Source organism: Bufo gargarizans, chromosome 4, assembly GCF_014858855.1.
Source record: "Bufo gargarizans isolate SCDJY-AF-19 chromosome 4, ASM1485885v1, whole genome shotgun sequence".
In the NCBI taxonomy this organism is placed as follows: Eukaryota; Metazoa; Chordata; class Amphibia; order Anura; family Bufonidae; genus Bufo; species Bufo gargarizans.
In genome coordinates, this window is record NC_058083.1 from 358,593,682 (window position 1) to 358,618,939 (window position 25,258).

At 41.4% G+C, this 25,258-nt stretch overlaps 1 protein-coding gene across 3 annotated transcripts in view; it reads left to right on the forward strand.

Annotated features, from left to right (window-relative positions):
* The window catches only part of WDR27 (WD repeat domain 27), a 679,631-nt gene that overhangs the window by 606,530 nt on the left and 47,843 nt on the right, over positions 1–25,258 (forward strand). For all 3 annotated transcript variants that reach the window (XM_044290035.1, XM_044290036.1, XM_044290037.1), the window contains one exon: positions 4,192–4,294. In XM_044290035.1, the coding sequence (XP_044145970.1) occupies positions 4,192–4,294 (103 nt within the window). The remainder of the gene's footprint in view (positions 1–4,191; positions 4,295–25,258) is intronic.

Sequence of the window (25,258 nt, forward strand, 5' to 3'; positions counted from 1 at the left end):
TGAAGGAGCCAATCACACTCCTGTTTCTCATATCTTTACAAATCCAAGGAAAACCCGGACTGGATGATAAGAAGCGAGGCAAGATATGTGTACAATAAAAAGAACATTTCACATTACCATACCATTACCATAGCTATATATAGTCCAGTATTCCTGCAACATCTCCAGACCACATAAATATAATTTATCAAATTTATCAATGTAACAACCATACCAGACTATTTAGGGGGCATAAGGATTCTCAAAAGTCAACAAAAACCTTTTTTTCCCACTGCATCATATATATGTTCCTTATGGATGGTGAAAATTGAATGCCCATAGTGACACCAGACTTTGCCACAGTGCATGGCGGTGGCAATAGACTTCCATTGTTCACAAGAATGGGGGCCCTGTACTCCCTATAACTCCCCCCCCCTCCTGAAATTAATGGAAGAGCCGGTCAGGCATGCACGCGGACACTCCATTCATTTCTATGGTAATTCTGGAGATAGTGTACTCGGATATCTCTGGAACATCTATGAATGAATCTGGAATTTCATTCATCTATAGTGTGGGCTACCCCTATCCCTGTAGGGCATTCCCACACACCATCTCCACCTAGGTCTCATATGTAGAAATTAGGTTTACATCCTCTTGAGACCGAAGCAGAGGAGACCGGTGGGTGTGACTGAACCATTTTGAGCACGCCCCCCATCGTGACAGCCTCCCCATCAGTCTCTCCCGGTCCTAGTATCGTTCGCAGGACCCGCGATCACATGACGCCCCACGTGACCATGACGTTGTGGTCACGTGGTGGATCAGCTGATCGGGAGGAGAGGTGAAGCTACAGTGACGCGCACGGCTTTAAATGGTGCAGCGACGCCGGCGCCCGTTGCGATACTGCCACACGCGGGACTCAACGCACTGACTGGCGTGAAACTATAACCAGTCCATATCGTGGGAACAGTATGACCGGTGACTCCTGACGAGATAAGTAATATCCTTCTACCCCCATCTGTGACTGCGGCTAATGTCATGATAATGCTATATTGCCACACAATGGGAGTCTATGAAGTTTGAATCATACATCTATCAGTTGCTGTAAACCAATCACTGCTGAATACATTTGTTTGAAACGCCAGTGACCTGCCCCTATCTGTGGGTCGGCCATTGATATTAATGCTGATATTAACCTTGTGGGCCCCTGACGAACTGCCATACATCAGGGAAACGCGACAGGCCACCAATGACTGTTAATTATTCCAGCATACTTCAGCAATGGGTGTTGGGTGATACACGGCTGTGACACCCACTAACACTTCCTCCTGCAGGACACAGGTCCTCACCGGCCCAGTGTTACTGTACACAGTGGTTTCCCAGGGCTCTGAGAGCCCATCTGTGGGTGCTGCACTTGATTGAGCACTAGGGATCTCCCCCCCCCCCTTCCCTACCCCTTCAGGACGAAGCTGGGCAGTCGGAGCACTGCATAGGGACACACATAGGGGCAATATATGAGGTTGCAGTATACCAGGAGAAGGGCCCTTTGATTAGGGTAATATTAGGGGCTGAGACCCAACATCCCCTCCTCCCTTTTCCCCATACCCTCCCTATTACTATTGTACACGCACCACGAGTGGGGTGCTCGCCCACCCCATCTCTCCATTCTTGCACCAATACCTAAGGGCATTTATTTTATTATAAGTAATAATAAAAGTTATTTTTTAAAGGATACCAATTTCCAGAAATATATACATAATTACAAGGTACCTATTACTCGAACTGCCAATCTCTAAGCTAGTTGTACAGTCTGTATCTCTGGAACAGCCATAAAAATGAAGGGAGCAGCTATGCGCATGTGGGAGCCCCAATGTCTGTCTTATAGGAATGAGTACATAAGATACTGTGTCAGTTGGAGAGTCAGAGTGTTTGTCATGCGACCCAGCTGAGGACCAGAAGCGATTGTATAACTCACAAATTCAGTAATTACCTTCTATAAAGATTCAATCATGTGCCTTTCTAATGGGCCACAGGATACAGATCTTTATGCGAGTGCAAGCTTTTTGGTGTAAAAATGTTGCACAATCACTATTTGCGACATTTAGGAGACACGCTGCTTTTCAATGTGGTGGATGTTAAAGGCAGAAAACTGGATTTAGTCCTGGATTATTACATTTACTATCTGCGATACTTGAAATATTTCAGAAAAGTCACATTTTACGCCATACAGCATTCTGTTGTATTTTTTAAGACAGTCATACAACAAAATGCAGTTACACCAAATACATGAAAATAGTGCACCATATAATAAGTTTGGTGCAACCACACAATGCAAAACCAGACTTAAAAGTCATATGGAAATTATCTCAAATGATAAATATCCCCCTATGTTTTAATATATGCAAATAAGCCTTTAGGAGCAACAGAGGCATTGCCGTTACTACCAGAGGCTCTGCTCTCTCTGCAACTGCCGCACCCTCTGCACATTGATTGACAAAGTCAGGCAGTGAAAAACGTCATCACACCTATCCCAGTCAATCAGAATGGAGAGAATGCGGCAGTTGCAGAGAAAACTGAACCTCTAGAACCAACGGCAACACCCCATTGCTCCTAGAAGCTGATATCCATAGAAGTTTTCTCAGCAATGCAGGCACATGCAGCAGGTCAGACAGTTTTATAGGTACATCCATTTAAAGGGATTCTGCAGGCACTAGGTAGGGGCTGGGAAGAACAGTACAAATATACCTTTTGTGTAGCTTTTCTCATCAGGATTAGTGAGAATATATTGTTGTATTCTGCTAGATTCTGCTTTTGCAAATTCCCAAGGCAAAGCTTTACTGTGAAGGTGCATTCAACTGATTCACATTCCCTATCCTCTCTTGTGAGTGACAGTTGTTGTATCTAACCAGGAGATGAGTGCATCTGTCCCTCAAAAGATGGGATGGGCTATGAATCAGCTCCATGCAGATAGAAGTTCACAGTGAAGGCCTACCATGGGCACTTGCAAGAACAGAGCATCACAGAATTAAACCTCATATTCACACTACTGATACTGAAAGCTCAACAAAAGTTATGTTTGTACCGCGCTCAGCAGCCCCTACCTAGAGCTGTCAACAGTTTAGCCTGGTCAAAACTGCTGACAAACTCCCTTTAAGTAAATGACTGGGCTGAGCTGCAGAACCAGATAACCTTAGCTTGGACCATATCTGCATTTAGCCAAATCAGTAATTATTTGCACAATTAGGATGCAGTTGCGATACATTCCCAATACCTTTTTGAATGTAACCAATTGCAATTAATTAAATAATTTAGATAATTTCTGCTATGTAGAACACCAGTGCTTAAAGGGAACCTGTCACCTGGATTTTGGGTATAGAGCTGAGGCCACTAGCACATCCGCAATAGCCAGAGCTTGAAAATATGACTCTTCTCTGGTCACACAAGTAAGATATGACTCTTTTATGTTAATTTGCACATGTATCAAATCTTATTTTTTTACATAATAAAAGCACAGAGAGCTATGGGGACTTGGTATTGCGGATGTGCTAGTGGCCATCTAGCAACCCATGTCCTCAGCTCTGTACCCAAAATTCCGGTTACAGGTTCGTTTTAATTAGGTGTCAAACTGGCCAAATTCTATATCTGTCTTGTGAATGCATGTTTGGTGATGCAGTAACTGCATATAGAAATTTACAGCTCATCTCACATTCCATAGCCCAGAGGACAAACCAGGCAAATCCCACAAAAAGGAAAAGAAGATAAAAGGTTCTAGCACTCACAATAAAACTTTGTTGCACTTTATTTCTTCTTGTAGCAAATGACTCACATAAACATAGTCCTCCACTCAAGCAAATGTTGACGCGTTTTGAACACAGGTGTGTTCTTAATCATAACCCCAGTAACTGAATGCAGTAAAGTACGGTTGTAATTTCAAATGAAAAAAAAAAAAAAGTAACAAATGATGTCCAATTGACAACGGCATGTGATGAGTTAAACATCTGTGATCCTTGCTAACTCTAATCAGTAAGTCTGCCAGCGAGTGTCTTCTGTGTAAATAGGTGCCTGCTGCCTATTTCTCCCATTCAGCCCCTCAGCAGGCCACATCTTAAAAAAAAAAAAATAGCAAGGAGTTAATGTGTATAAGCAGAAATACAAGTATGAAAGCTGTCTTTCATTTGTTTTTATTAATTTTTATTAATTTATAATTTTTATTAGGTGTGTACGTTGCTTTGAAGGTCATTTAAATCGCTGCCAATCATGTGGTATTGCTATGAGTCCTTGTGGGAGGTTTATTGCTTGTGGATCAGAAGATAAATGTGTAAGTCATCTTTTCATGTCATGTTTTTAAAAAAAGCTATTATAAGAACTACATCTTGAAATCTATACCAATAACTGCTGTTCTATTTATGTTCAATTAGCTTTTACCACAAGTCACATATATAGCAAACATTTTCAAGGATTACTGAATTATACTAGATTTAAAATAATGTGAATTCAAAAGATTTTAGAATGAATAAGCTTACGCAGGCTAAGTGAATAAATATAAATAGACATATATTTATAAATATAAATAGACATGTGGCACTCTAGTCGCCATGTTGTAGCACATTGACGACACCCCACGGTGTACGAGAAATAGGAGAAATCAATACTTACATCCTATCTAGAATGAATTCTTCAGTGCAGTGCCCTGAATGAATGTGTTTCACAGAGTTTAAACCTGTTAGCCCCTCCTCCAGTGTGCAGCACGCCTGTCTCTAAGATTACAAGGCACATCATTACACAGAATGGTAATAATAAAAGGGAACGGAATTAATGGGACAGAACCAATCAGTACTTAAAAAATACCCTTACAATACACTAGACTTAACATTTTTGTCTCACTTCAGCAAATTGCATTTATCATGTAGAGAACGTTAATACAAAGCAACTTTCTATGTATTGTGATTGTCTATATTGCCTCCTTTGCTGGCTTGATTGTTTTTCCATCACATTATACACTACACTGTTCATATCCAGGGGTTACGACCACCCTGCAATCCAGCTGCGGTGGATGTGCTTGCACACCAGAAAAAAGTGCTGGCCTCTCTGATGGCCAGGACCGACTGAACCAATTGCTGCCTCCGTGTGTTGCTGGTTTCAAAGCAGACAGGTATGCAATGTTAATTAAAAACTGCACATGGCCCAGCACAGAAGTGCCAAAACCTGTGGTCAGGTTTCAGCTGTGTACCTACAGTTTAGCCTCTTCAGGACCCTGCCATTTGTCACCTTAAGGACAAGGCCATTTTTTGCAAATCTCACATGTCACTTTATCTGATGGTAACTTTAAAATGCTTTTACTTATCCATGCCATTCTGAGACTGGTTTCCCCTCACATATTGTAATTCATGACAGTAATAAATTTGAGTCAGAATATTTCATTTTTATTTATTAAAAAATACCAAATTTACCCAAAATTTAGAAAATTTTAAAAAATTTATATTTCTCTGCTTTTAAAACAGATAGTGATACCTCCTAAAATAGTTATTAGTTTACATTTCCCATATGTCTACTTCATGTTTGGATAATTTTATAAAATGAAATATTTTTTTTGGGGACGCTAGAAGGCTTAGACGTTTAAAGGAAATATGAAAAGGAAAATGTTTCTGGAAATTTCCAAAACACACTTTTTAAAGACCAGTTTAGGTCTGAAGTCACTTTGTGAGGCTTACATAATAGAAACCTCCCATAAATGGCCCCATTTTAGAAACTACACCCCTCAAGGTATTTAAAACTGATTTTACAAAAGTTGTTAACCCTTTAGGTGTTCCACAAGAATTAAAGGAAAATGTAGATGAAATTTCAGAATTTCACTTTTTTGGCAGATATTCCATTTTAATAAAATTTTTTCCATTAGCAAAGCAAGGGTTAACAGCCAAACAATATTTATTGCCTCGATTCTTTAGTTTACAGAAACACCCCATATGTGGTCGTAAACTGCTGTACGGGCACACAGCAGGGTGCAGAAGGAAAGGAACGCCATATGGTTTTTGAAGGGCACATTTCACTGGGATAATTTTAAGTTGCCATGTCACATTTGAAGACCTCCTGATGCACCCCTAGAGTAGAAACTCCCCAAAAAATTTGATTTTGGAAACTACGGTATAAGGTGCCAGTTTAGTTGGTACTATTTTAGGGTACATATGATTTTTGGTTGCTCTATATTACACTTGTTGTAAGGCAAGGTAACAAAAATAGCTGTTTTGTAACATACCGTAGTGACATAGTTTAAAAGGCCGAAAAAAGATATCTGTCCATCCAGTTCGGCCTGTTATCCTGCAAGTTGATCCAGAGGAAGTTAAACAAAGAACCCTGTGAGGTAGAAGCCAATTTTCCCCACTTAAGGGGGAAGAAAAGCCAGACTCCAATCAGGCAATCTGAAAAACTCCCTGGATCAATGACCCATCTCTAGTAGCTATAACCTGCAATATTATTACACTCCAGAAATACATCCAGGCCCCTCTTGAACTCTTTTAGTGAACTCACCATCATCACCTCCTCAGGCAGAGAGTTCCATAGCCTCACTGCTCTTACCGTAAAGAATCCTCTTCTATGTTTGTGTACAAACCATCTTTCCTCCAGATGCAGAGGATGTACCCTTGTCACGGTCACAGTCCTGGGGATAAATAGATGATGGGAGAGATCTATGTACTGACCTCTGATATATTTATACATAGTAATTAGATCTCCCCTCAGTCGTCTTTTTTCTAAAGTGAATAACCCTAATTTTGATCATCTTTAAGGGTACTGTAATCCCTCCATTCCAGTTATTACTTTAGTTGCCCTCTTCTGAACCGTCTCCAGTTCTGCTATATCTGCCTTGTTCACAGAAGCCCAGAACTGTACACAGTACTCCATGTGTGGTGTGACTAGTGATTCGTAAAAGTGGTAGGACTATGTTCTCATCACGGGCATCTATGCCCCTTTTAATGCAATACATTATCTTATTTGCCTTGGCAGCAACTGCTTGACACTGGTTTCTACAGTTTAGATTGTTCTTTTGACTAAAAGTCCTTTTCCATGTCAGTGTTACCCAGTGTGACGGTATCATCCGTGTCACCGTCTAGTATTCCATTCTTCCCTTGAAATAGCACCGCCAAGTAATCCACAGAGCAATAAATCGCTATTATCGCTGGTATCGCTAAATAAGTCTATACATGAGCCCAAGCTGAATGCTAGAAATACTTTACTGGAAGGCACCACATTCAAAAATACAATTACTTTTATCTCCTGCTCCCATGCAAGAAAGACACCCACAACAAATATACATTAACCCATAACACAAAGGTTACAACCCACATAACATCCTCCCGTCTGCCTGTGATATAATTATGGTACAATGGATAACATACCTATCCCAGGCAGGACAATACACAATGTCCTCTGTCCTGGAGACAACCGAGGTGTAATTCTATAAATTCTCAGGACAAAGGGAAATCACCAATACACATGGGGAGACAATAGGACAGACATCACTTACTCAAATATACAATGTCCCACCCTTTACAATACACATAGACATTTAACACATCATGGCACGAATTAGACCAGGAATTCAAAAGTTAGTACAAGTCTCTTGGGCCTGGCTGTACTCATGGCTTTTCTGTCCAAAACCGGTTCTACAGGCTTTTGTCCTGGAGACAATTGAGAAGTGATCTACTTATTCGCAAGAACAGAGGCCAGACTCCATTAGCCACATGGTAGCAAAAGACAGCAAAATACATGAACTTATATAACTATGCCGTTATTGCATAAAACAGGTACATACAACATGGGACCGTAATCACATGGTAAGAGGCTGGCAAGTAGTCCTCTCCAAGCACGCGTGGCAACCTCAAAAGAGGGGAGTTTGTCACACCCAGTCTTTTAGTATTTAGTATGTACTGGTGACTTGCATTATTCCTGTGCATGACCTTACATTTGTCAGTGTTAAACCTCATCTGCCACTTCTCTTAACCACTTCAGCCCCGCTAGGTGAAACCCCCTTCATGACCAGAGCACTTTTTACACTTCGGCACTACACTCCTTTCACCGTTTATCGCTCGGTCATGCAACTTACCACCCAAATGAATTTTCCCTCCTTTTCTTCTCACTAATGGAGCTTTCATTTGGTGGTATTTTATTGCTGCTGACATTTTTTGTTATTAATCAAAATGTAACGATTTTTTTGCAAAAAAATGAAATTTTTCACTTTCAGCTGTAAAATTTTGCAAAAAAAACGACATCCATATATAAATTTTTCGCCAAATTTATTGTTCTACATGTCTTCGATAAAAAAAAAATGTTTGGGCAAAAAAAATAATGGTTTGGGTAAAAGTTATAGCATTTACAAACTATGGTACAAAAATGTGAATTTCCGCTTTTTGAAACAGCTCTGACTTTCTGAGCACCTGTCATGATTCCTGAGGTTCTACAATGCCCAAACAGTAGAAAACCCCCACAAATGACCCCATTTCGGAAAGTAGACACCCTAAGGTATTCGCTGATGGGCATAGTGAGTTCATAGAACTTTTTATTTTTTGTCACAAGTTAGCGGAAAATGATGATGATTTTATTTTTTTTATTTTTTCTTACAAAGTCTCATATTCCACTAACTTGCGACAAAAAATAAAAAATTCTAGGAACTCACCATGCCCCTCACAGAATACCTTGGGGTGTCTTCTTTCCAAAATGGGGTCACTTGTGGGGTAGTTATACTGCCCTGGCAATTTAGGGGCCCAAATGTGTGAGAAGAACTTTGCAATCAAAATGTGTAAAAAATGACCGGTGAAATCCAAAAGGTGCACTTTGGAATATGTGCCCCTTTGCCCACCTTGGCAGCAAAAAAGTGTGACCCATCTGGTATCGCCGTACTCAGGAGAAGTTGGGGAATGTGTTTTGGGGTGTCATTTTACATATACCCATGCTGGATGAGAAAAATATCTTGGTCAAATGCCAACTTTGTATAAAAAAATGGGAAAAGTTGTCTTTTGCCAAGATATTTCTCTCACCCAGCATGGGTATATGTAAAATGACACCCCAAAACACATTGCCCAACTTCTCCTGAGTACGGCGATACCAGATGTGTCACACTTTTTTGCTGCCAAGGTGGGCAAAGGGGCACATATTCCAAAGTGCACCTTTCAGATTTTGCAGGCCATTTTTTACACATTTTGATTGCAAGGTACTTCTCACACATTTGGGCCCCTAAATTGCCAGGGCAGTATAACTACGCCACAAGTGACCCCATTTTGGAAAGAAGACACCCCAAGGTATTCCGTGAGGGGCATGGTGAGTTCCTAGAATTTTTTATTTTTTGTCACAAGTTAGCGGAAAATTATGATTTTTTTTTTTCTCTTTTTTCCTTACAAAGTCTCATATTCCACTAACTTGCGACAAAAAATAAAAAATTCTAGGAACTCGCCATGCCCCTCATATTCCACTAACTTGCGACAAAAAATAAAAAATTCTAGGAACTCGCCATGCCCCTCACGGAATACCTTGGGGTGTCTTCTTTCCAAAATGGGGTCACTTGTGGCGTAGTTATACTGCCCTGGCAATTTAGGGGCCCAAATGTGTGAGAAGTACTTTGCAATCAAAATCTGTAAAAAATGACCGGTGAAATCCGAAAGGTGCACTTTGGAATATGTGCCCCTTTGCCCACCTTGGCATCAAAAAAGTGTCACACATCTGGTATCGCCGTACTCAGGAGAAGTTGGGGAATGTGTTTTGGGGTGTCATTTTACATATACCCATGCTGGGTGAGAGAAATATCTTGGCAAAAGACAACTTTTCCCATTTTTTTATACAAAGTTGGCATTTGACCAAGATATTTTTCTCACCCAGCATGGGTATATGTAAAATGACACCCCAAAACACATTGCCCAACTTCTCCTGAGTACGGCGATACCAGATGTGTCACACTTTTTTGCTGCCAAGGTGGGCAAAGGGGCATATATTCCAAAGTGCACCTTTCGGATTTTGCAGGGCATTTTTTACACATTTTGATTGCAAAGTTCTTCTCACACATTTGGGCCCCTAAATTGCCAGGGCAGTATAACTACCCCACAAGTGACCCCATTTTGGAAAGAAGACACCCCAAGGTATTCCGTGAGGGGCATGGTGAGTTCCTAGAATTTTTTATTTTTTGTCGCAAGTTAGTGGAATATGAGACTTTGTAAGGAAAAAAGAGAAAAAAAAATAATCATCATTTTCCACTAACTTGTGACAAAAAATAAAAAATTCTAGGAACTCGCCGTGCCCCTCACGGAATACCTTGGGGTGTCTTCTTTCCAAAATGGGGTCACTTGTGGCGTAGTTATACTGCCCTGGCAATTTAGGGGCCCAAATGTGTAAGAAGTACCTTGCAATCAAAATGTGTAAAAAATGGCCTGCGAAATCCGAAAGGTGCCCCTTTGCCCACCTTGGCTGCAAAAAAGTGTCACACATGTGGTATCGCCGTACTCAGGAGAAGTTGGGCAATGTGTTTTGGGGGGTCATTTTACATATACCCATGCTGGGTGAGAGAAATATCTTGGCAAAAGACAACTTTTCCCATTTTTTTATACAAAGTTGGCATTTGACCAAGATATTTTTCTCACCCAGCATGGGTATATGTAAAATGACACCCCAAAACACATTCCCCAACTTCTCCTGAGTACGGCGATACCACATGTGTGACACTTTTTTGCAGCCTAGATGCGCAAAGCGGCCCAAATTCCTTTTAGGAGGGCATTTTTAGACATTTGGATCCCAGACTTCTTCTCACACTTTCGGGCCCCTAAAAAGCCAGGGCAGTATAAATACCCCACATGTGACCCCACTTTGGAAAGAAGACACCCCAAGGTATTCAATGAGGGGCATGGCGAGTTCCTAGAATTTTTTTTTTTTTGCATAAGTTAGCGGATATTGATTTTTTTTTGTTTTTTTCTCACAAAGTCTCACTTTCCGCTAACTTAGGACAAAAATTTCAATCTTTCATGGACTCAATATGCCCCTCACGGAATACCTTGGGGTGTCTTCTTTCCGAAATGGGGTCACATGTGGGGTATTTATACTGCCCTGGCTTTTTAGGGGCCCTAAAGCGTGAGAAGAAGTCTGGAATATAAATGTCTAAAAATGTTTACTCATTTGGATTCCGTGAGGGTTATGGTGCGTCCATGTGAGATTTTATTTTTTGACACAAGTTAGTAGAATATGAGACTTTGTAAGAAAAAACAAAAACAAACAAAAAATTTCCGCTAACTTGTGCCAAAAAAAATGTCTGAATGGAGCCTTTCCAGGGGGGGGGTGATCAATGACAGAGGGGTGATCAATGACAGGGGGGTGATCAATGACAGGGGGGTGATCACCCATATAGACTCCCTGATCACCCCCCTGTCACTGATCACCCCCCCTGTAAGGCTCCATTCAGACATCCGCATGATTTTTTACGGATCCATGGATACATGGATCGGATCCACAAAACGCATGCGGACGTCTGAATGGAGCCTTACAGGGGGGTTATCAATGACAGGGGGTGATCAGGGTGATCACCCCCCTGTCACTGATCACCCCCCCTGTAAGGCTCCATTCAGACATCCGCATGATTTTTTACGGATCCATGGATACATGGATCGGATCCACAAAACGCATGCGGACGTCTGAATGGAGCCTTACAGGGGGGTTATCAATGACAGGGGGTGATCAGGGTGATCACCCCCCTGTCAATGATCACCCCCCTGTAAGGCTCCATTCAGACGTCCGCATGTGTTTTGTGGATCCGATCCATGTATCAATGGATCCGTAAAAATCATGCGGACATCTGAATGGAGCCTTACAGGGGGGGTGATCAATGACAGGGGGTGATCAGGGAGTGTATATGGGTGATCACCCGCCTGTCATTGATCACCCCCCTGTAAGGCTCCATTCAGATGTCCGCATGATTTTTACGGATCCATGGATACATGGATCGGATCCACAAAACACATGCGGACGTCTGAATGGAGCCTTACAGGGGGGTTATCAATGACAGGGGGTGATCAGGGTGATCACCCCCCTGTCAATGATCACCCCCCTGTAAGGCTCCATTCAGACGTCCGCATGTGTTTTGTGGATCCGATCCATGTATCCATGGATCCGTAAAAATCATGCGGACGTCTGAATGGAGCCTTACAGGGGGGTTATCAATGACAGGGGGGTGATCAGGGAGTGTATATGGGTGATCACCCGCCTGTCATTGATCACCCCCTGTAAGGCTCCATTCAGACGTCCGCATGTGTTTTGCGGATCCGATCCATGTATCCATGTATCCGTAAAAATCATGCGGACGACTGAATGGAGCCTTACAGGGGGGTGATCAATGACAGGGGGGTGATCAATGACAGGGGGTGATCAGGGAGTGTATATGGGTGATCACCCGCCTGTCATTGATCACCCCCCTGTAAGGCTCCATTCAGACGTCCGTATGCTTTTTGCGGATCCGATCCATGTATCCGTGGATCCGTAAAAATCATACGGACGTCTGAACGGAGCCTGACAGGGGGGTGATCAATGACAGGGCGGTGATCAATGACAGGGGGGTGATCATGGAGTTTATATGGGGTGATCATGGGTGATCAGGGGTTTATAAGGGGTTAATAAGTGACGGGGGGGGGGTGTAGTGTAGTGTGGTATTTGGTGCTACTGTACTGACCTACCTGAGTCCTCTGGTGGTCGATCCTAACAAAAGGGACCACCAGAGGACCAGGTAGGAGGTATATTAGACGCTGTTATGAAAACAGCGTCTATTATACCTGTTAGGGGTTAAAAATTTCGGATCTCCAGCCTGCCAGCGAGCGATCGCCGCTGGCAGGCTGGAGATCCACTCGCTTACCTTCCGTTCACAGGAAATCTCGGCTCTCGCGGGAGGACGCGTATATGCGTCCACCCAGAAGGGCAGGACCGCCGGCAGGACGCAATCCTGCGTACGGCGGTCCTGAGGTAGTTAACAAGCCTCTAATCTATCCAGATCTATCTGTAACAGTATACTGTTCTCTTCCGTGTTAATTATTTTACAGTTTAGTGTCAACTGCAAAAGTTGATATTTTACTGTGCAAGCCTTCTACAAGATCATTAATAAATATATTGAAGAGAATATGGCCCAATACTGACCCCTGTGGTACCCCACTAGTGACAGTGGCCCAATCTGAGTGTATGCAATTAATAACCACCCTCTGTTTTCTGTTACCGAGCCAGTTACTTACCCACATACAGACATTTTCTCCCAGTCCAAACATTCTCATTTTATACACTAACCTTTTATGCGGTACAATGTCAAATGCTTTGGAAAAGTCCAGATATACGACATCCATTAATTCGCTGCTCTCAAGTCTAGAACTTACCTCCTCATAGAAACTGATTAAATTAGTTTGACATGACCGATCCCTCATGAAGCCAATGCTGATATGGCGTTATTTGCTTATTTTCATTGAGGTACTCAGATAGCATCTCTTAGAAGACCTTCAAATTGTTTACCCACGACAGATGTTAAACTTACTGGCCTATAGTCTCTGGGCTCTGTTTTTGGACCTTTTTTGAATATTGGCACCACATTTGCTATGCGCCAATTCTGTGGAACACTCCCTGTCAGTATAGAGTCCTTAAATATCAGAAATAAGAGTCTTACTTAATTCTCTTATGATGCAGGGGTGTATGCCATCTAATCCTGGCAATTTGTCTATTTTAATATTTTTAAAGGATTTCTGTCATGAGAAATAACATTATGTAGCTGACTGACATTAGCGATGTGCTAATGTCAGCAGTACATAACAGTATGCTTTATAACTCCCTGCCTGCCGCCGTTCTCCTAAAATAAAGAATTTTAAAATATGCTAATGAGCCTCTAGGTGCTATTAGGGCATTGCTTCAGCACCTAGAGGCTCGGTCTACGTTTGGCACGCCCAGGTCCAGTTGATTGATGTCCGAGTTCTCATCGTCCCGTAAATCCCGTTTAGTATTCGGCACAGGCACAGTGAGTAAAGGGCGCGCTCCTGCTACTGGCTACCTCACTGCACCTGTGACGAAGGAAGGAAGCCGGCAGCAGAAGCGCATCCTTCACTCACTCCGCCTGTGCCGAATGATAAACTGGACGGCACAGGGGCGGGATTTACGGGACACTGAGGAGAACTCGAAAGTCAATCGACTGGATCTGGTCGTGCCAAAGGGTGCGTAGACCGAGTCTCTAGGTGCTGAAGCAACGCCTTAATAGCACCTAGAGACTCATTAGCATATTTTTCAGTCTTTATTTTAAGAGAACGGCGGCAGGCAGAGAGTTATAAAGCATACTGGTATGTACTGCTGACATTAGCCCATCGCTAATGTCAGTCAGTTACATAACATTATTTCTCTCTCTGCAACTCCCCCCTCATTACTCTGTAGAGGGCCGACACCTTCAGATTTATACTTTTTACCATTTATATAATTGTAGAACATATTAGGGTTAGTTTTGCTCTCTTTGGCAATTTATCTCTTGGTCTCTAGTTTGTTTGCTTTTATTAGATTTTTACATATTCTATTTTATTCCTTATAGTTTTTCAGTGCTTCCTCGCTACCCGCTGTTTTAGTGATTTAAATGCTTTCTTTTTGTCATTTATTGCATTCTTTACAGTTCTGTTTATATCACAACCGGCGTGCCTATCACATACGTGACACAAAGGGAGGGAAAAGGGAAGGCTCTGTCGAAGGGAGAGGGAAAGGTGGTGACCCCTATCTCACCTTGAGGCTGGCACCTGACTGCCCTGACGTCCCTAGACGGGTTCCTCACCCGTACGCCGATCGTGTGCCTAAAACCCTGGTTTTCCCTAAGATGAGCCCTAGATAGTGAATAGGGTGGTGGGAACACTAGTCCGCACCACTAACTCTAAAGGAAAACACCAAGGGGAGGACAGACAATACAGACAACATATAATCCCAGGTGGGCGACAACAGAAGACAACAAAATGCCCAACAGGGATCCGGAGGGTAACACTCTGGAACAACAACCATAAATTCACAGCTCAAGTGGGTCAGTATAGAAGTCCAGGCAGGAAGCTCTATATCTGGCAACCAGAGAAGTGAGAGAGGAGAATATAAGGAGATTGGGAGTGACAGACAAGAAACAGCTGAGGAGGAGAAGCTACGGATCCCTGAGTGAGACAAAAAGGATAGTAAGGCAAACACAGAAAACTATCATTAAGAAACAGCGTGATCTTTAGACATAGAGCGCGCAGCCATCCGCTGCGACTTCCTGACCCCGGGTACAACGGAGTCAGACGTGGCTCTTGACAGCCTCGTGACAGTTTATCCACATTGTCCCAGTTAGTTAGGCCTATGGCCTCTCTTAGTTGGCTAAATTGAGCTTTTTTGAAGTTTGGTATTTCTGCAGTCTCAAAGGCTCAGGAAAAAAGTGTTTTTATCCTTATCTTAAAGCTGTCCACAGAAGGGGCCTCTCGCACTGATTGTGGGAGTGAGTTCCAAAGAGTAGGGGCTACATAGGAAAATGCCCGTTCACCAAATGATTTTAAGTGGATCCTGGGAATAACCAAATTCATCTTATTGGTGGAGCAGAGGGGCCATGTAGGGGCATAAAGTTCTAATAGATCCGCTATTAACTTCGGTCCCCTGTAGTTTAGTGCCTTGACTGTCATCAGGCAGATCTTAAAATAAATTCTCAGTTTTACTGGCAACCAGATGTGTGAGCCACGTGAGCTAGGAGTCTGGCTGCTGCATTTTTTATTTTTTTTTCGGCGACTGTCTTATGTAGGGGTTCATGTTGACGGTTTGATTGGTACTATTTTGAAGTGCATATAACTTTTTGATTGCTTGGTATTACACTTTTTGTGATTTAAGGTGACAAAACAATTTTTTTTCACAGTTTTTATTTTATCTTTTTTGCGGTGTTCATCTGAGGGGTTAGGTCATGTGGTATTTTTATAGAGCAGGTTGTTACGGATGCGGCAATACCTAATATATCTACTTTTTTTATTTTATTTACATTTCACATAATAAAAGCATTTTTTTAACAAAAAAAATAATTTTTGGAGACCCATAGTTTTTTTTATTTTTTGGGTGATTGTCTTAGGTAGGGGCTCATTTTTTGCAGGATGAGCTTATATTAGTACTATTTTGTGGGGCATACGCCTTTTTGATTGCTTGGTGTTGCACTTTTAGTGAGGTAAGGTGACAAAAAATGTTTTTGTTAGCACGGTTTTTATTTTATTTTTTTGACGGTGTTCACCTGAGGGGTTATGTTATGTGATATTTTTATAGAGCCAGTCGATTCGGATGCGGCGATACCAAATGTCGTTTTTTTCCCTATTTAAAAAAATAATAATTAACTTTATTTTGGAAAAAGGGCAGCAGTGGGGGGGACCCGATAGCCATCCTGCACGTGCCGTGGTCAGCGCTGACCGTGAGAGTTAATGTTCCAGCATCAGTGTTTTCACCATTGCTGGCCCATACAGTAGGGGTCCAGCTTTCAGTGACTGTCGTACCCCTGCTGCTGATCGGACCGACGCAGCTCCTGCATCTGCCCGATCAGCCCGCCATACATTTATGGTGCTGGTCCTTAAGTCATGTCCACGGGTCACGTGCGCAGGTCCTTATGTGGTTAAAGGCTGAGCACACCTTGGGGGACAGTTTTTCTTTTTTTTATTGCATTTTACTCATTTTGAGCTAAAAATCTTTTTTTTCAGTTGGTCTTTTTTGTACCACTGTCTTTGTGCAGCTTTGATTTTCTCTATTAAGAGGATTTGAATTTTCACTCTGTTCCATCAGGCAGCTTAGCTGACGGGCTCCTTATCTCTGATCTCTGACCTTGTTAACATTCATTATAGCTGAATTCTTATCTTACTGATAAGAATGTGGCTTAAATAAGTGTTTATAACCTTTTAGTAATTTAGAGATAACAGTTAGAGGACTGGCACAAAGTGAAAGAAGGATTCACACAGCTAGAAAAACTGTTAACTCTTTGTGACAGAATGGCTCAATATTTTAAATAAAAACCAATTGCAAAAAAATTATCGCAATATATCTCGCAATACATGGCCCCATCCATCCTCCCTTCAATACAGTGCAGTTATCCTTTACTCTTTACAGAAAAGTTCTATTTTGATCTCATCTGACCACATGACCTTCTCCCATGCCTCCTCTGGATCATCCCGATGGTCATTGGTGAACTTCAAACCAGCCTGGACATGTGCTGGCTTGAGCAGGGGGACCCTACGTGCCCTGCAGGATTTTAATCCATGACGGCATAGTGTGTTACAGTAATCTTTGAGACTGTGGTCCCAGCTCTCTTCACATCATTGACCAGGTCCTCCCGTGTAGTTCTGGGCTGATTCTTGACCTTTCTCAGAATCATTCTTACCCCAAAAGGCGAGACCTTGCATGGAGTCCCAGACCGAGCAAGATTGACAGTCATCTTGTGTTTCTTTTATTTTCTAATAATTGTGCTAACAGTTGTTGCCTTCTCACAAAGCTGCTAGCCTATTGTCATTCAACCCATCCCAGCCTTGTGCAGGTTTACAATTTGGTCTTGGCCATGGTGGAAAGGTTGGTGTGTGATTGAGTGTGTGGACAGTTGTCTTTTATACAGGTATCGAGTTCAAACAGGTGCAAATAATACAGGTAATAAGTGCAGCGTAGGAGGCTTCTTAAAGAAAAACCTTTCAAACAAGACCAGTTGCATGTTTCTAGCTGCTACCATTCAGGAGATAGCAACATCTAAAGCAGCCCTCCCCCCTCCAGTCAGCTACTTTTCCCTCTGCCCGAGCTGGACTCGGGCAAAATAGTTAGGTGCTTAAAGGTGGTTATCCCATTATTATTTGTAAAAACACCATATAGTGCACAGCAATACCTTTCTAACAAAGCTAGAACCACCCTTGTACTTCACTTGGATCCAGAGATCTCTCCATTTATTGCTCTGCTATATTTATATTAAGCTGGCAGCTCAAAGGGAGTGTCTTTTCTGATGGAGCTAAGGGGGCAAGTCCATGCTCGCTCTCACAGCTCAGGAGGTGTGTCCATGCTCTCCCTATGACAACACATGAGGCAGCTGAGGGATGAAACTGAGCATGAACGGCCTTCTCAGTATGCAGGAGAAAGAAATAAGAAAAAAACTAAGAGCAGGTGGTGCTATACAGATAGATTTCAGTGAGTAACTCAGTGGCTATACAAAACTTTTAATTGCATGTAATTGCAAAATAATTCAGATCCAAGTGCTGGTTTGAAAACTGTGGAATATTTTTCTTGGGCGTGCAGGTACGCCCTTATGTCCTGGTACTTAAGGACACAGGGCGTATCTGTACGCCCTGTGTATTTCTGATCACCGCCGCGCAGTGGGTGGTGATCGGAAGCCGGTGCCTGCTCAAATCATTGAGCAGACACCTCGGCTAAATGCCCAGGGGGGGGGGGGGTCCCATGATGGCGGCGGCGAGCGATGCCTTCCTGGAAGGCAGCGAGATGTCTGAGGAAGGCAGCGAGATGTCTGAGGAAGGCATCACGCTGTCTTCATGTGACGTGCCTGTGAGATCCAGCCCCCTGGATCTCACAGGCCCCGGAAGCTGTATGAGTAATATACACAGTATTACTCATACAGCCAATGCATTCCAATACAGAAGTATTGGAATGCATTGTAAAGGATTAGACCCCCAAAAGTTCAAGTCCCAAAGTGGGACAAAAAATTAAGTGAAAAAAAAGTTGAAAAAATAAAGTTTTCCCCCCAAAAATAAACAAACAAAAAATTGGTAAATAGGGGGGGGGGGAGTATACATATTAAGTATCGCCGTGTCTGTATCGACCGTATCTATAAACATATCACATTACCTAACCCCTCAGATGAACACTGTAAAAAATAAAAACTGTGCTAAATAAACCATTTTTTTGTCACCTTACATCACAAAAAGTACAACAGCAAGCGATCAAAAAGGCCAATGCCCACCAAAATAGTACCAATCTAACAGTCACCTCATCCCACAGAAAATGAGCCCCTACCTGAGACTATCGCCCAAAAAATAAAAATAAACTATGGCTCAGAATTTGAGAGACACTAAAACGTCTTTTTTTTGTTTTAAAAAAGCTGTTATTGTGTAAAAATTACATAAATAAAAAAAAGTATACATATTTGGTATCGCTGCGTTCATATCGACCAGCTCTATAAACCTATCACATGACCTAACCCCTCAGATAAACACCGTAAAAAATAAAAAATAAAAACTGTGCTAAATAAACTATTTTTTGTCACCTAACATCACAAAAAGTGTAATAGCAAGCGATCAAAAAGTCATTTGCACCACAAAATAGTGTCAATCAAACCTTCATCACATCCCGCAAAAAATTAGACCCTACCTAAGATAATCGCCCCAAAACTGAAAAAACTATGGCTCTCAGACTATGGAGACACTAAAACATGATTTTATTTTTATTTTTTTCAAAAATGATATTATTGTGTAAAACTTACATAAATAAAAAATCATATGTACCCTAAACTAGTACCAAAAAAACTTCCACTCTATCCCGTAGTTTCTAAAATGGGGTCACTTTTTTGAGTTTCTACTCTAGGGGTGCATCAGGGGGGCTTCAAATGGGACATGGGGTAAAAAAAAAAACAGTCCTGCAAAATCTGCCTTCCAAAAACCGTATGGCATTTCTTTTCTTCTGCGCCCTGCCGTGTGCCCGTACAACAGTTTACGACCACATGTGGGGTGTTTCTGTAAAGAGCCATAAATATTGAGTTTTGTTTGGCTGTTAATCCTTGCTTTGTTACTGGAAAAAATGGATTAAAATGGAAAATGTGCCAAAAAATTGAAATTCAGAAATTTCATCTCCATTTGCCAATAACTCTTATGGAACACCAAAAGGGTTAACGACATTTGTAAAAATCAGTTTTGAATACCTTGGGGGGTGTAGTTTCTTAGATGGGGTCACTTTTATGGAGTTTCTACTCTAGGGTTGCATCAGGGGGGCTTCAAATGGGACATGGTGTCAAAAAAAAACAGTCCAGCAAAATCTGCCTTCCAAAAACCATATAACATTCCTTTCCTTCTGCGCCCTGCCGTGTGCCCGTACGGTAGTTTACGACCACATATGGGGTGTTTCTGTAAACTACAGAATCAGGGCCATAAATATTGAGTGTTCTTTGGCTGTTAACCCTTGCTTTGTAAAAGTAAAAAAATATATTAAAATAAAAAATCTGCCAAAAAAGTGAAATTCTGAAATTGTATCTCTATTTTCCATTAATTCTTGTGGAACACCTAAAGGGTTAACGACGTTTGTAAAATCAGTTTTGAATACATTGAGGGTGTAGTTTCTAGAATGGGGTCATTTTTGAGTGGTTTCTATTATGTAAGCCTCGCAAAGTGACTTCAGACCTCAGAATGGCCTGGATAAGTCAAAGCGTTTTAAAGTTATCACCACTTAAAGTGACACTAGTCAGATTTGCAAAAAATGGCCTGGTCCTTAAGGTGAAGTAAGGCTGTGTCCTTAACCTCCTTCCGACCGCCTAACGCAGGGATGCGTCCTGCCGGCGAGCGGTTTATTCCTCTTGACGCATATACGCGTCCTTTTGCGAGACGCAAGATTTCCTGTGAACGCGCGCTCACAGGATCGGGAGGTAAACGAGTGGATCTGCAGCCTGCCAGCGGCGATCATTCGCTGGCAGGCTGTAGATGCGACTTTTTTTAACCCTTGAAAGGTATAGCAGACGCTGTTTTGTTAACAGCGTCTGATATACCTGCTACCTGGTCCTCTGGTGGTTCCTTTTGCTTGGATCGACCACCAGAGGACACAGGCAGCTCTGTAAGTAGCACCAAACTACACTATACCCCCCCCCATCACTTATTAACCCCTTATTAACCCCTGATCACCCCCCTGTCATTGATCACCCCCCTGTAAGGCTCCATTCAGATGTCCGTATGTGTTTTGCAGATCCACGAATCCGCAAAACACGGACACCGCGGATGTGCAAAACACGGACACCGGCAATGTGCTTTTCGCATTTTGCGGATCCGCACATTGCCAGAACTATATAGAAAATGCCTTTTCTTGTCCACAATTGCGGACAAGAATATGACATGTTTTATAGGCTCTACAAAAAACGCAGTGCAAAAACACTGTAAAATCGCTGTGGCGCTATAAAGATCACTTTTGAGGGGCATGGTGAGTTCATAGAAGATTTTTTTTTTTTGGCACAAGTTAGCGGAAATTATTTTATTTTTTTTGTTTTTTCTTACAAAGTCTCATATTCCACTAACTTGAGACAAAAAATAAAATCTCACATGAACTCACCATACCCCTCACGGAATCCAAATGCGTAAAAATTTTTAGACATTTATATTCCAGACTTCTTCTCATGCTTTAGGGCCCCTAAAATGCCAGGGCAGTATAAATACCCCACAAGTGACTCCATTTTGGAAAGAAGACACCCCAAGGTATTCTGTGAGGGGCATTGCGAGTTCCTAGAATATAATTTTTTTTGCACAAGTTAGCGGAAAATTATAATTTTTTTTTCTCTTACAAAATCATTTCCCACTAACTTGTGCAAAAAAAGAAAAAATATTTTAGGAACTCGCCATGCCCCTCACGGAATACCTTGGGGTGTCTTCTTTCCAAAATGGGGTCACATGTGGGGTATTTATACTGTCCTGGCATTTTAGCGGCCCTAAAGCGTGAGAAGTCCGGAATCCAAATGCCTAAAAATGCCCTTCTAAAAGGTACTACTTCTCACGCTTTAGGTTCCCTAAATGCCAGGGCAGTATAAATACCCCACATGTGACCCCATTTTGGAAAGAAGACACCCCAAGGTATTCCGTGAGGGGTATGGTGAGTTCATGTAAAATTATTATTATTATTTTTTCACCAGTTAGTGGAATATGAGACTTTGTATGAAAAAAATAATAATCATTTTCCGCTAACTTGTCACAAAAAATAAAAACTTCCATGAACTCACTATGCCCATCAGCGAATACCTTAGGGTGTCTACTTTCCGAAATGGGGTCATTTCTACTGTCTGGGCATTGTAGAACCTCAGGAAACATGACAGTCAAAGTGCGTAAATTCACATTTTTTGCACCATAGTTTGTAAATGCTATAACTTTTACCCAAACCAATAAATATACACTTATTGCATTTTTTTTATCAAAGACATGTAGAACAATACATTTAGAGAAAAATGTATATAGAAATGTAGTTTTATTTGAACAATTTTACAACAGAAAGTGAAAAATGCAATTTTTTTGCATAAATTGTGGTCAATTTCGATTAATATAAAAAGAGTAAAAATGTCAGCAGCAATGAAATACCACTAAATGAAAGCTCTATTAGTGAGAAGAAAAGGAGGTAAAATTAATTTGGGTGGTAAGTTGTATGACTGAGCAATAAACCGTGAAAATAATGTAGTGCAGAATTGTAAAAAGTGGGCTGGTCATTAAGGGGGTTTAAGCTAGGGGAACTGAGGTGGTTAAGGAGTTAAGTGGGGCACAGGCAGTAAGGTATGTGGTCTTTGGGCTTCATGCGAAGTGCATGATGCTCCAAATGTGCTAATGAAAATTATTAACACCTAGGTTCAAGCAGGAATGATTTTATAGCCCATTATTTATTCACTCATATTCCTATGTAGAGACATTTGTGTCGCCAAGCCCTCTGGTGTGAGAGCAGACTCATTGTCTAGTCCCTTCATGAATCTCCAAAAGGTGTTAGCATATGATAGGCAGATGGATCACAAAGGATAGTCTGGAAAATGTTTATACCACCACAAAGTATCCCAGACTTAGTGGAGCATAAGAGGCTTCTATTATCATATTCATAAGACCAGCTGAGCTTCATAGCAACATACAAAATTATCCATAGACGTATATGATATCATTCATAAAATCACATAACATATAATGAATAATATAAGGTGGACCATCCACTATCACACAAGACATTTTAATCACACGTAATAGCTTTAGTCATGCAAATTGCAATCAACATCTTACTTTAGTTCTTTGACCTCAAGTTGATTATGACAAACAGCTTGAGTCATTAGTATTTAATCCCAGAGATTTCTTGTACAAGCCATTCGAACTGAGAAAGTCAATTGGATGACTAGTGTAACGTATTTTATTTATTTTTTTAATTTATTTATATTTTTTGGCATAAATCTTTTTTTTTCCCCCTTTATTTTTATTTCAATTCCATAAAGACATATACATTTGTACCCAAAAAACACATCAATTCAAACAGTAGAAAAATCCATATTAGCAATTAATAATTACAATTATTTTTTTTCCCCCTTCCTTTTCCCTGTTTCCCCCCCCCCCCTCTCTTTGTTCTATACCCACCCACCACCCATAGGGAGAGGGAGGGGGACAAGAAATTTTCTTTTATAATATAAATATTAAAAATAAACATATCCAGCCCTAAAGTAACAATTTTTTCCATACTTCGTCAAGATTTTGTGATTTTTTTTACTATGGCCCTCCATCACCCGTTCTTCTTTAATCAAATTATCAATTGCTTTTCTCCACTGTTCCACTGTCGGGGGATCTACCTTTACCCATTTCCTAAGTACAAACCGTAATCCAAAAAAGTTAGGACACTAAACAAATTGTGAATAAAAACTGAATGCAATGATGTGGAGATGGCAAATGTCAATATTTTATTTGTAATAGAACGTAGATGACAGATCAAACGTTTAATCCGAGTAAATGTATCATTTTAAAGGAAAAATACGTTGATTCAAATTTTCACGGTGTCAACAAATCCCAAAAAAGTTGGGACAAGTAGCAATAAAAGGCTGGAAAAAGTAAATTTGAGCATAACGAAGAGCTGGAAGACCAATTAACACTAATTAGGTCAATTGGCAGCATGATTTTGTATAAAAAGAGCTTCTCAGAGTGGCAGTGTCTCTCAGAAGCCTAGATGGGTAGAGGATCACCAATTCCCACAATGTTGCGCAGAAAGATAGTGGAGCAATATCAGAAAGGTGTTACCCAGCGAAAAATTGCAAAGACTTTGCATGTATCATCATCAACTGTGCATAACATCAGCCGAAGATTCCGAGAATCTGGAACAATCTTTGTGTGTAAGGGTCAAGGCCGTAAAACCATACTGGATGCCCGTGATCTCCGGGCCCTTAAACGATACTGCACGACAAACAGGAATGCTACTGTAAAGGAAATCACAGAATGGGCTCAGGAATACTTCCAGAAACCATTGTCAGTGAACACAATCCACCGTGCCATCCGCTGTTGCCAGCTGAAACGCTACAGTGCAAAGAAGAAGCAATTTCTAAGCAAGATCCACAAGCTCAGGCATTTTCACTGGGCCAGGGATCATTTAAAATGGAGTGTGGCAAAATGGAAGACTGTTCTGTGGTCAGACGAGTCACGATTCGAAGTTCTTTTTGGAAATCTGGGACGCCATGTCATCCGGACCAAAGAGGACAACCCAAGTTGTTATCAACGCTCAGTTCAGAAGCCTGCATCTCTGATGGTATGGGGTTGCATGAGTGCATGTGGCATGTGCAGTTTGCATGTCTGGAAAGGCACCATCAATGCAGAAAAATATATTCAGGTTCTAGAACAACATATGCTCCCATGAAGACGTCATCTTTTTCAGGGAAGACCCTGCATTTTTCAACAAGATAATGCCAGACCACATTCTGCATCAATCACAACATCATGGCTTCGTAGGAGAAGGATCCGGGTACTGAAATGGCCAGTCTGCAGTCCAGATCTTTCACCTATAGAGAACATTTGGCGCATCATAAAGAGGAAGGTGCAACAAAGAAGGCCCAAGATGATTGAACAGTTAGAGGCCTGTATTAGACAAGAATGGGAGAGCATTCCTATTTCTAAACTTGAGAAACTGGTCTCCTCGGTCCCCAGACATCCGTTGAGTGTTGTAAGAAGAAGGGGAGATGCCACACAGTGGTGAAAATTGCCTTGTCCCAACTTTTTGGGGATTTGTTAACACCATGATATTCTGATTCAACATATTTTTCACTTAAAATGGTACATTTTCTCAGTTTAAACTTTTGTTCCGTGATTTATGTTCTATTCTGAATAAAATATTAGAAGTTGGCACCTCCACATCATTGCATTCAGTTTTTATTCACGATTTGTATAGTGTCCCAACTTTTTGGGAGTCCGGTTTGTATAAGGAGTCTGGCTTGGAATAATACTTTGTTCAAGACCAATCGTATCTTTTTATTTACCTTCAAATGTTCAGTTGCCCCTAATATACAAATTACTGGATCTTCGGATAATTGAACCTTCAAAAATAG